We start from the raw sequence: 13,710 nt of genomic DNA on the forward strand, positions 1-13,710 counted from the left end.
TATATGAATAATTAAATAGGTTTCATTTTCTTTATGATAATTAATATATTAATAATAATATTTTAAACAATTAATTTATTATAAATATGTATTAAATCAAGTAATTATACATTGCATATGAATACTATATTATTTAATGTTTTAATATTAAGATGTATAATTACTTAATATTATATCATATTATATGATATATTTAAAATGATCTGTGATTTTATAATCGTGTACAGGTGCTGTTCGTATGTGGGCCGCAGAGGAGGGGGTCCGCAGGCCATATCCATCGGGAAGAACTGTGATAAGTTTGGGATTGTGGTGCATGAGCTCGGTCACGTGATCGGATTCTGGCATGAGCACACGCGACCCGACAGAGACGATCATGTCAGTATCATACGGGACAACATTCAGCCAGGTAGGAAAAAGAACAGCGGCAGAATATCACTCACATTTGTGTGTAATGACTGTATTGAAAATTCTGCAGATTACATAACATGTATTGCTAACTGAAAACGATCATGATAATACATAGAAAAGTGAGGTCAACACTCCAACAGCAATCATCAAAGACGATTTCAGTTTTCACAGAAGCAGCTGTGACAGCATTTGCTTGGAACGACACGGCCCACTTTATAAAACGAATTCTTGACTGCTGAGCTCAGCACAAATCCACCGCTGCACTGGTTTCTGATCAATGCTGGGCAAAACAGTGTTACTTTCACAGAAGACCTCATAACCCCTGACTGCTGGCTGCAACAGTATGATTAATAAAACATATCGACACTTAAGACAAGTGCTTTTGATAGCAAAATATCACACCATATAGTTCATTATTTACTCACCCTCGTTCCAAACCTGTTTGCTTGTATATCTGTGAAATATAAGTATAACTTTTGAAGAATATTTATGCAACTCTTGCAATAAAACAACTAGAGGTCGACCGATAGTGGATTTTGCTGATACCGATAGCTAGGTTGGACCACACTGGCCGATACCGATTAATTAACCGATTGTTTTAAAATTGATACTGAACAAAAACTAAAATAGTGCTTTATTAACAAAAACAGTACTGAACCATACTAGTAGTAGTAGTAAAAATAATAATAATAGTAATAGTAAATGTTGAAATTAACACACTCTAACAAGGAACAATACTTACACAGCTTTCATTAATCTTAATGCTACAAATGGACTCTCATTTTAAAGTGTTACCAATTCATTTCAACTGTCGTGCTTAAAGATGCACATCTTTAAATATATACACAAAGGCTATAGCATTAAAATTATATACATATGGATATTGTATGTATACTCTCACACTTTAACTGCTTCTATTCTTGAACACTTGATGATTATCTAATTTTTGCCGATAACCGATAGTTACAGCAATCAACTATCGGTGCCGATTGATCAGCAAAACCGATACATCGGTCGACCTCTAAAAACAACAGCTCATAGTGACCCGGATCTAGACTACACTGTAAAAAATGATTGTGGTTTTAACAGTAAAAGACTGTAAAAATCCTACAGTAAAAACCTGTTAATTGGTTAACAGTAAGTTTCCATAATATATTCGGTGAATAAATGTAATTACAGTTAACGTCATTTTACAGTAAAATACTGTTAAAAATACGGGTTTTGGAAGTGAAAAAGAAAAAGTCATTGTTTAATTTACAGTGAAAAACCGTAAATTGACACTCCTAGAATTCCCTGCATGACACTTCATATTTTGTTGAAATAGCATGTTTCTTCTTCATTTTTTCTTATTAGATGTGTACATTAGGGTTTAATCTTACATCTAATGTTGTTAAATTAATGTTTATTGCATTATTTCAGTTTCATGTGTATTTAAAGTCATTGTATAATTTACAGTGAAAAACCATAAATTGACACTCCCAGAATTAATTATTTCAGTATCATGTGTGTCACCATGATGGGGTTTAATGTTTGTGTGAATGATATATTTGTGTATAAGTATTGTCCTCCTTAGCTCGTAGAAAAGCTGTTTGTGATGAGCTTTGATTCATCATGTGACTTTCTCATCACCACCTGTTTTTGGTGGTTATCAGTATTTTATTGTGAATTTAAGTCAAGTCTGTAAAACCTAAAATGTTGCTACCATATTTTTTACGGTGAAGTTCTGGCAACCACAGCTGCCGATATTTTACCGTAAATGTCACAGATTTTTTTTTACAGTGTAGGACTAGAGCAATATTGTTAGTGTTTAATGCATTTCAGTCTGTTACATCGTGTGAGTTCAGGAATATAGCAAGATTCATAGATATTATATTTAGATTTTTTTTGGTGCTTTTTTGAAGATCGGCAGGTCTTGGTCACTATTACTGTCATTATATGGCAAGAGCTGCGTAACAATTCTTTAAAAATGTCAACTTTATTATTAAATTATTTAATAATAATAATAATAATACACAGGTTTGGACTAATGAAGGTGAATAAATAACGCAATTATTTCCTTCAAGAAAACACTTAAAAAGTGCTTTTGACAGCAAAATATCACAGTAAATGGCATTTATTTTCAAGAAATAAACCACAAAGTAACACTTTACTTAAAGGCATAGTGCATTTATGTTCACAGTCTAGGTTGTAATGCATTATATCTTTTCAGAAATAATTGTAACCAAAGTTAAAATGCATTGTAATATGCAAAGACTTTTTGCCTTGTGTTTTAAAGGTGTAACAATGAAAAGATAAGTATTATATTGAATTATAACTGTGGTTACAAGTATTATATAATGCATTATAAGGTGCATTAATGCATTAAAACTACTTTTTAATTTAAATGCTTTAAGTAAAGTGTTATCTAGCACACTTCTCAAAGCAAAACATTTCACATTTTTTGTTTTGTTTTATGTGACACACACAACACCACAACTGTTTGTGATGTTCTGTGATTATGAACCATTAGTGGATCGTGCTGGTAGTTAATATGATTCTCTTCACCTGTGTGAACTTAAGCAGGACTGACATCATGCATCCACTAAAAACCCCCAAACACCAGCTTATGAAAAGCCAAAACACTGGAGAAACTCTAGCGCTTGTTTGCAGAATGCATTCGTTTTATGGTATTTTATATCCAATGCAAATTATCCAATGCGAATAGTGTGAATTAACTGTCCAAATATTTGCGAGGCCCCTGTACGCCTAGAAATATCTCAACCATGGCATATTTTGACTCCCGACCAGCTGTGTCTCTGAGATCCGTCTGATGAAGTGCCCGACATTTTTCACACTTTTTAGGCAGCATTAATGAACAAGATATGCTGAAATAATGGCTGTCGTTAGACATCTGTGCAAATGGAGCTCATTACAGACTCATTATATGGCACAGAATGATTCTCAGCAGAGAGGAAGATTCATAAATAATGTCTGCGACGTTAAAAATTCACTGATGATAGAGGCTATAAAAATATTATTTGTAACAGTGTTTTGTCCTTTTATTACATTAAATATTTTGAAGCACATTATTTAAGAGTGTTTCATAATAATTAGTGGCAGCAAACAGGAAATGAGCTCCTTGAGCGTGTGTGGTGTTACCACGCAGGAATACATGGGAATTTTCCCAATGCATGCTGGACACACAATGCTCTGATTTACTGAACATACTCTCTGACATAATGACACATTTGAAGTATAATATATCATAATGAACAGAATAATTATAATAGTAATTAACTAGTAAATGTGATAACACAAAACACAATCTTGTGAAAGCAGACAGCCTGCTTTGTTGAATGATCAGTATGGGCTCTTACTGTTGTCATCACTTCCTGTCTGAGTCTCATTCTCGGTTTCGTCTCATAGGACAGGAGTACAACTTCCTGAAGATGGAGCCTGGTGAGGTGGACTCACTCGGAGAGGTCTATGACTTCGACAGCATCATGCACTATGCAAGAAACACTTTCTCCAGGTAAGAACCTCATAAGAATAGTCATATTTGTAATAATTTCCCTCAGTATACCAAAATGTCCACCCCTTAATTAATCATGATTTAATATAACACACACACACACACACACACACTATACATATTTATTTAAAATATATAATTTTATCATTTTATTTAATTATAAAAATATATAATTAAGTAAATGATCACACCTTGGAAGTATTAATTGCATATATTGCATATACATTATAATTTATATGCAGAGATTTTATACATAAATATATAAAATATAAATTAAACGCAAACAACATCACTCACACTTAGCAAATATTAAACTTTTTTCTGGCAGATAATAAAACAGACCAAAATCTCACTGACTTGCATTGAAGGAAAAAATAATAATAATAAAAAAAAATTAGAATTAAAAATCGGTCATTATTTACTCAGCCTTGTTCTAAACCTATATGCTTCTATTTTTGAGAAATATAAATATGGCTTTTGAAGAATATTTATGCAACTCTTGCAATATAACAGTAATAATATAACAATATAACAGTTCAGAAGAGTATCTGGAGTAGGACTAGACATGAGCTTCAGGAGGAAGCAATATTATAAGTGTTTAATAAATTCAATTTTAGTCTGTTCCAATGAGCTCATTGGCAAGAGCTGCGTAACAGATTTTCAAAACTTTCTACTTTGTGTTCCAAGCAAAAAATAACAGCACGCAGGGTTGGAACGATGAGGAAGAATATACATCAGAGAATGATTTTAAAGGGGTGGTTCATTGTGATTTCACTTTTTTAAGGTTAGTTAGTGTGTTATGTTGCTGTTTGAGCATAAATAATATCTGCAAAGTTACGAAGCTGAAAGTTCAATGCAAACTGAGATCGTCTTTTAAAATTCTGTCAGTTTAATGCCTACAAAAACGGCTGGTAGGGACTACAACGAGTTACTTCCCAGGTTCGTGACATCATTTTCACATAGCTATGAGAAGTGTTAAACATGGACGTGCGTGCGGTTGCCGCACTGTATTAAAGCATTAATCAGGATAAAACTGTATATTAAAAGCTAACATGAGCAGTAGCATTTACAAATAACAGCGTATCTAAAAGTATGAGACAACAACAAACAAAAAACATAAGCCTACCATTAAAAGCCGTGCTTGCACAGGTTCTGCACGATCCTCTTCAATAATATCCTCTGCGACTCAATCGGGCTCAAACTGATAAGCGTTATTAACTACGGCGTTGTTTACAATACAACCGGAGCACATGCCGCTGAGGTGAGGGGCGGGATGTTTAGACGCGCGCTAAGTGAAGAATAAAGGTAAATTGTGTGGAAAATAATGTGTTTTTAAAAGAACGAAGCATTAACACATGTTAGACTGCAACCCATAAACACAATCAAGCCTAGAAAAAAAACCAGTGAACCACCCCTTTAAATGTTAGGTGAACTGTTCCTTTAAGAAAATGCATAGTTCTAATTGTTTATGAGCAGGTTCACTTAGAAAGTGTTTTTGTATTCCACTGCACTTTTCCAAATAATTTTTCTTCATAAATGTGCGAGACGGATGTCTCTGACAGTTGCATCCGGTCTCGCTGTTTTGCAAATGTAAAAAAAAAATGCATTTTAAGAATTGTGTCTTTTATTCTTGTAATAGTCATGATTCAAACAGCTCAGTTAATTCACATTGCTTGATTGTTGCTCGTTTTTGATGAGGATTCCTCTTAGAGGTCGACCGATGTATTGGTTTTGCTGAATAATCAGCACTGATAGTTGTTTGCTGGAAATATCGCTATCGGTAAAAATCGATAGTTTTCCGGGCTGCGTCCGTTGCTGGAGCGGCTGAGAAGTTGTCATTATACAGAGCGAGAGCGGCCTCTAGAGGCGGAAATCACTGACACCTCATGATGTTTGTTTTGACAAGTGAGGCTGCGTGCTGAACAGAGCGGGACACTTCAGTCGCGGATTTAAATCCACAGAGCGCCATTCACATAGTTTTCCATTAAATTAAATATTTGTCGCTGTTAATGTATAGAATGATTTAACCCTAGGCTGTAAAATTTTGTGCTGTTTTCTTTTTTTAGCGAAACGCTTGTCTTTCTGTGGCTCTAATAAAGTATGCTTCATTTAGAGAGCTATAATAAAAGACTAGCTATTTGCTATAATATAGATTGCACTTTCTCTTTCCGTTGGCTCTGTTTTTTGAAACACCAAACTTCAAACTCATCTATGCCACTTTGTTCATTCTTAAAGTGAAGTTTTGCCTGTTTGGTGATTAAATAAACCGTTTTAGACCGCCACTTGAATTGAACATTAAAGTTTCTTCTTTTAACATTAGTTAATATGCTATGAACTAACTTTAATGATCAATATTAATATTAATATTTTATTCATTTAGAATAAAGTATGATTCAGTAGTGTTTTTTTTTTTTTTAAATAGTAAAGCACTATTTTAGTTTTTAGTTAAAAACTATCGGTTGATTAATTGATATCGGTCAGTGTGGTCCAACCTAGCTATTGGTATGGGTACAATCCACTATCGGTCGACCTCTATTTCCTCTTTGCAGTATTGTATGCTGAATGATGCTGTATTCGGTGCAGTCTCTCCGCGCTTCTTCTCTTTATTCTCAGGGTGACCTCTGAGCAAGGCATCAGCAGTTCTGCGGCGGGAGGCTATCTGAGCATCTCTCTCCTCTTACCCTCTTTCTGCTGAGCTTTCACAACGCCGCTATTGTGCTTCTCAGTGCCTGTCAGTTGTTCACAGAGCAGTCGGAGCCGGTCGGTTTCCATGTGTGTGGAAATCATCATCTATCCGATCTCTCAGTGGCAGATTAATTTAATTAACTTCCTGATTCTCCTCATGCCTCATGATAGGATTTTGAATCAGAGGAACTGTGTAATGCAAGTTTGTGTTTGGCCAGATTTGAAACATTTTTTTTTTTAAAGAAGTCTCTTATGCTCACCAAGACTGCCTTTATTTAATCACAAAGACAGTAAAAACAGTAATATTGTGAAATATTATTACAATTTAAAATAATTATTTTCTATTTGAGTATATTTTAAAATGTAATTTATTCCTGTGATGCAAAGCTGAATTTTCAGCATCATTACTCCAGTCTTCAGTGTCACATGAATTGAAATCCTTTCTGAATTTTTTCTGATCCTTCAGAAATCAGTATAATACGCTGATATACTGCTCAAGAAACATTTCATATTATTATCAATGTTGAAAACCGTTATACTGCTTAACATTCATTCATTCATTCTTGATTTATTTAGGCTTCTTTCTAATTTTTGCATGTAAGAAAAACATCTTACTGCTAAACGTTTGAACAGTAGTGTATTTACAATATTGTTTGGGTGAAAATAATATATATATATATATATATATATATATATAAAACAAATCTATTCTGATGTGTAAATGATATAAAACAGTTCTTCCCACTAGCCACATGGATATATCTACTGTGGAATAAATTTAGCTAAATCTTTAGACACAGAATAATATGGTCGTACTGACAGAACCATCTGAAGGAGCCAGTAAAGCTGAGCATGGGTTTACGGATTAGGCTTTATTCAGATTTCCACTAGATTTACTGTTACTTTTGAGTACAAGAGAAACAGCCTTTCATTCAAAACATGTGCAGTTTTAGGTTTTTGAGGGTGACTTTAGCTTTGACCCTCACAGCAGAAGTTTAGTTTGACACAGCAGCAGCACAAATATAGACAGATAACAGAAAAGATAAGCACAGTTTGTGCAGTTATCGCTGCCACTGAAGCAGTTCTCTTCATATATGACAGGAGTAAAGGAGCTCTATATTCATCTTAAAACATGTGACTGAATTTAACTGTATCGTCACACACACACACACTCGCACGCACACACACACACTCACACGCATGCACGCACGCACACATGCACACACACACACACACACACACTGAAACAATTCATTTCTGTTGATGACGTCTGTGAAACCACACAGTTATCCTGTCATTTAGCAAAGTGTACTCTGTTATCACCGTGGCTCTGGATTTGAGCAGGAAAAACTGGCTTGCTTTATGCTTAACACTGTTTGAGACACTTTCATTTTGTCTTTATGCAACAACCTGTTTGTTGCTGTTTTTGGAACTGGCTTTTTCAAGTGTTTTAAGCATGTCAGTGCTCAGCTATGGCAAAATCCAACTGAAAACTAACCCGAATTACATTTTACCACTCTTTTTTATTGTGCTAATGATTATTTAAGTATTATTTAATATAATCCTTAATATATCAGTATAATATACATAATATAAGTATAATGTAAGACTACAACTTAGGTATTAGACTACAACTTTTTATTTTATTGTATTTTTAATCTAATACCTTTATTCAGGAAGGATGAGTTAAATTGATCAAAAGTAAAAATGGAATATTCTATTCATCAAAAAAAAAACATAGTTTACACATAAATATGAAGCAGCACAGCTGTTTTCACTGTTGATAATAATAAATGTTTCTTGAGCAGCAAATCAGCATATCAGAATGATTTCTGAAGGATCATGTGACACTGAAGATTCGGCTCTGATCACAGGAATAAATTACATTTTAAAATATATTCAAATAGAAAACTTATTTTAAATTGAAATATTATTTCACAGTATTACTGTATTTTTGGTCAAATAAATGCAGCCTTGGTGAGCAGAAGAGACTTTTGAACTGTAGTGTTTGTGTAAATAGAATTTTGGTTTCAGACTACATTGAATCTTGAAGAAACACTACAGCATGCTATATACGAGGACAATAAATGTTAACTGTAGATTGAGACGTCTTAGACTCGCTATCTCCACTTTTGGATCATCCTCAAAAGGCTTTGCTGATGGGATTGTAGAATGTTATTCCCATTTCATGTATTTATCAAAAGTTTTTCCTGACTAGTTTTGACAGCCTACAGGCAACATTCCCCCAGAGCGAGCGTAACACGAGTCGAGGCACACGCAAACACACGTCTATATGAAAACCATCTGTTTCCTCTGCTTTTGTTCTCCTTTTCCCCCTATCGTGCTCTCCTATTCTGTTTTGGCATCCATATTTTTTTGTTAAACAAATTGCAGTTTTTTTCTTAGCTGTAGGGTTCTAGGAAGAATAGGGATTTTCTTGATAATACCTGAGTTGCAGTGTTGTGAGGTGAAAATCTCTCTCTGCATGTGTCTGTTTGAGTGAGGTTTTTATTTTGACAAATGTAAGTTCATGCTTCAGTTTTTGTTTACACAGTTATAAGATTATTAAGCAGAATACATAAAATTGACCTTACATATAAGCATCTTATTTATTAAAAACAAGGGGCATTTATTTATTTATTTGCTTGATAAACTACAATAATATATTAAAGAGCATATTTATGTAGCTTTATATTTTGTTGTTTTTGGTTTTATTTTATTTTAATACCTCCCTTACCTCCTAAGAGAAAACACCCTATTTTAACTGGATTTTAACTTTTAACTGAAGGAGCCTGTCATCGAGACATGTAATTATTTCATTTAGCTTAACATAAATAGATGGAGAGAATGAGAGGAGAGACTTCATTGATCCCGCAGGGGAAATTTAGCAGTTAGTGTTCTTTGATAGACACATTAGAGCCATCAGCTCAGCTTTTGCATAATCACTTAAGAACTCACAATCACAAACAAAAGATCAATCAAACTCCTGCTAGCTCCTCTTTATACACCGTAATAATTACTTTTTGAAGTTACAAATAAAACAAGGATTACTGGAGCGTGCTGTCCAAAAAAGTCTGAATAAATATCTGAAAATATTTGAATTTAATTCAAGTTGTTACTTGCCATTTCTTTGTAATTGTTTGTAGGGCTGCACGATATATCGTTTCAGCATCGATATCGTGATGTGCGCATCCGCGATAGTCACATGGCAGGATGTGCGATGTTTAGTATAGGCTACTGATCGTTATATTTATACTGATTGTTTTCTTTGCTCACACACAGACATGGTGTCTACACCGGACGCGACATCTGTACAGAGATACCCATTTTAATACCGCGTTTTCCACGCGTTTTTAGACGCGACATGTGAACAGCCCCAAAGTCTGTCTACACTGGACGCGACAAAGCGACCGTTGCATATCATTTGAACTTTGTGTCAGTACGTCATAAAGAGAACGAGGCATCAGTTTACTGTCGGGGATTTGTCGTGCTGCGCCGCATCCAGTGTAGACAGACAGCATCACTGATTATAATGGGTTCTATTGTATTTTGTCGAGTCGCGCTGCTCGCATCCGGTGTAGACTCGATGAGAGCCACGCAGATGCACGTGAACACTGATTTCTGTTCACTTCTGCGTCTATTTGTGCCTGAAATACTGTGCTCTGCAAGTATCCTTGTAAACATTGCTTATGGCCAGGAACGTGCAGAGTTCCTCAGGAGCAGGGGCTCAAATGTAAAATAGAGGCAATGTAAAAAAAATAAATAAATAAAAATTATAGGTCAAAAGTTTGGATACATTACTATTTTATATTTTTGCATGAAGTCACTTATGGTCATCAAGCCTGCATTTATTTGATCAAAATATTAATATACGTTAAAATACATTTTATTCAATGCTGATTTATTATCAATGTTGAAAACCTGTGATACTTTTTCAGGATTCTTTTATGAATAAAAAGTTTTTAAAAAGAACAGCATTTATTTAAAATATAACTTTTGTAACAAACTACCGTTCAAAAGCTTGAGGTCAATATTTTATTTTTTTTTTTTTTGAAAGAAAGTAGTTTTTATTCAGCAAGGATTTGTTAAATTGATAGAAACAGTGATAGTAAAGATTGATATTGTTAGAAAACATCTCTATTTTGAATAAATGCTGTTCTTTTTAACTTTTAATTCATCAATGAACCCCAAAAAAGTATCACAGGTTACAAAAAAAAAAAAAAAAAAAAAAAAATAAGCAGCACAACTGTTTCCAACATTGATAAATAATAAATCAGCGTATTAGAATGATTTCTTAAAGATCATGTGACACTGAAGACTTGAGTATTGATGCTGAAAATTCAGCTTTGCATCACAGAAATAAATATTTTAAAGTATATTAAAACAGAAAAACATTCTTTTAAATTGTAATAATATTTCACAATATTACAGTTTTTTCTGTATTTTTGATCAAATAAATGCAGGCTTGATGAGCATAAGACACTTTCATAATGCTGCATAATTATCAAAAAATGGTAATATAATAAAGTCTTTTCACGTCACCATTTCACCAGCCTACACTTCACATAATAGGCCTGTAGGTGGCACTTGGGCTTCATTAACTATGAAAGTTTCATGAAATAGTAAACAGTGTACCATACATAGGCCTATAAGTGAATTGAATACTGATTACCATTATTGCGACTTTTGGGAGTGTGTCCTCGCTGCAGCCTGTAGCACGATGACGTAGCTGGATCAGATCCGATACGTATTGGATGTTTGACGAGCATGCGCAGGTATTGGATTTTAATGCGCATGCGCAAAGTGGGGCTGTCATTGAAGCTAGTATTTAATGTAAATTAAACTGTAATTACGAGATATAGGTGTGTTTCATAGGCTTACACAAATTATATTATACTGTGATTTTAAACTAGTAGTGTATTCAAACTTTATTTAAGCAACAATGGCGTAGTTTTGAATGAAAGGGTATGTAAGCTATGTTTATTTTTATTAGTTTGATTCGTTTTAGAAATAAAACTCTACTAATTACAATTTTGTTTGTTCTTTATGAAAAAAATGGGGTGTAACTATTGTCTTTATTTTTTCCTCTGATAGTCAGATAGTTAGATAGTTCTGTCAAAAATTTGTTCATCAATCAAATATTATTTTTCGTTCTCACTCTCTGTGCTATACGTGACAGAGTATAAAAAATATAGGCCTACTAAAATATGCGGACATAATTTTTATACCATATACAAATAAAAAGAAGAAAAACAATCCTGTCAGTCGGGGTTCCCTAAAGCTGATAGATCCGTTATCGTATCAGAATCAGAATCAGAATGAGCTTTATTGCCAGGTATGTTTTCACATACGAGGAATTTGTTTTCATGACAGAAGTATATCTTAATAATTAGCTATTTACAGTGCAACGTCTGCATATCAGTCATGTTACAGTGCTTGTTGTATCCTTATAATAATGGATACAGCATTGATGTGCATCCTGGCGATAACATATGAATTGCAGGCTATTCAAAAAATAAATAATTAAATAAATAAAGCTTTGAAGTTGCCGGTATAGACGAAAACATCGCGGATGAATTTAGACATTAAAGTTTTTACATTGTAATGTAATGTAGGTCATCGTGTAGATATGTAATGTAGGTCAAAAACCCTACATGTACTGCGTTAGACTTCACTTAGACCAAGTCGTTAGACTAAGTGTGGATAAAAGCGTCTGCAAAATGATAAAATGTAAATAAAAATATGAATTTATTCGAGACCTACTACAGCGCACGCGCGTAAAATATCCACTACGTAGTGGATATAGTCCAGCTACGTCATCGTGCTACAGGCTGCAGCGAGGACCTCTTGACTTTTGGCACTGCACAGTTTCGTGCAGTGCTTTTGTAGTCACCTGGCATCCATTTTCTCAGCGACTTAATTTGATTTATAAAATGAGACAAACCGCAGATCCAGATCACTCCACACATGTAAGCTCGTCTGTCCATGCCATTTTCAACTGATTTATGATGAACAAGAACGGAAAATGACCGCTCCACTTCACATTATTGTCCAATGAAATTTGGACTTCTTGTGCCAGATCATGATTGGTTGGTGTATTACACATGACAAACGGGCAATGATGAATTATGTAATATTCTAAAATAATTCAATCGACACACTAGCTTTGATTATTGATGAAAAAAGTTTAAAATATTGTTTAGTTTATTTTTTCCTTCCGGCGACCCATAGGCACTCACTGAAAGAAGGTTTCCGAGCAGACTGTGGAATATCAGTCATTCATGCAAAACGCTCGCAACCATAGCAACGCCTCAGATTGACAGATATGTAAAAATAAACAGGAATTTTCCGACTTTTGAGCAATTAATTACTGTTTTGTACACATTGTCATGTTAATTATAATTCAAATGCAGTTTGTTTTATTGACCACAATAGCATTGCTATTTGTCTGAGAGGGGCACTTTTGAATAATTTTGAAAAAGGGCAGGGGCTTGAGCCCCCAAAGCCCCCCCTTCTGCACGTGCCTGCTTATGGCTTAGGTGAAGGTAAACAATTGAGAAAGAAAATGGATATGTAACAGTAGCCTATATTGGTTTACAGCAGTTTAATGTTCCTGAGGCTTTCTGTGTTATGAGTGTTAATCAAACAACAAAACACAAAGAAAAATCACTTTTGTAGCTTTAACACAGATTTATTAGATTTAATTTATACAGTGAAGACTATGCAGTGTTATTTTACATTTGATTATTCAATTTCTGTACCTGAAAACTGTTAGACTTACCTGAAAAATATAAAGCACTGCTTATTTCGTTTGTCTCTTTGCTCTGTTATTTATCTATGCTTGTTTATTTCCTATGCTGATTTACTCGCCTACAAAATCACCCCAATCATTATTTTGTTTCCAAATAAACTATTCAAGTCATGTGGTGATTTTTTTTTTCATATCGCAATATATATGGCAGAAAAATAAAATATCGCAATGTGAGTTTTTTCCAATATCGTGCAGCCCTAATAAATAGTTATAAATTATAAAAAGACGGCTTTAAAAAGATCGGTATTGGTGATCGGTATCGGCAGATACTGCTTTCTGTGATCGGTGATCGGTG

At 34.1% G+C, this 13,710-nt stretch overlaps 1 protein-coding gene across 1 annotated transcript in view; it reads left to right on the top strand.

The window, feature by feature from the left end:
* The window catches only part of LOC107661342 (bone morphogenetic protein 1-like), a 92,527-nt gene that overhangs the window by 44,085 nt on the left and 34,732 nt on the right, over positions 1-13,710 (top strand). The window contains exons 5-6 of the mRNA XM_016450866.1: positions 228-406; positions 3,814-3,919. Coding sequence (XP_016306352.1) covers positions 228-406; positions 3,814-3,919 — 285 coding nt within the window. The remainder of the gene's footprint in view (positions 1-227; positions 407-3,813; positions 3,920-13,710) is intronic.

Source organism: Sinocyclocheilus anshuiensis, unplaced genomic scaffold (genome assembly GCF_001515605.1).
Source record: "Sinocyclocheilus anshuiensis isolate Anshui unplaced genomic scaffold, SAMN03320099.WGS_v1.1 scaffold703, whole genome shotgun sequence".
Classification (NCBI taxonomy): Eukaryota; Metazoa; Chordata; class Actinopteri; order Cypriniformes; family Cyprinidae; genus Sinocyclocheilus; species Sinocyclocheilus anshuiensis.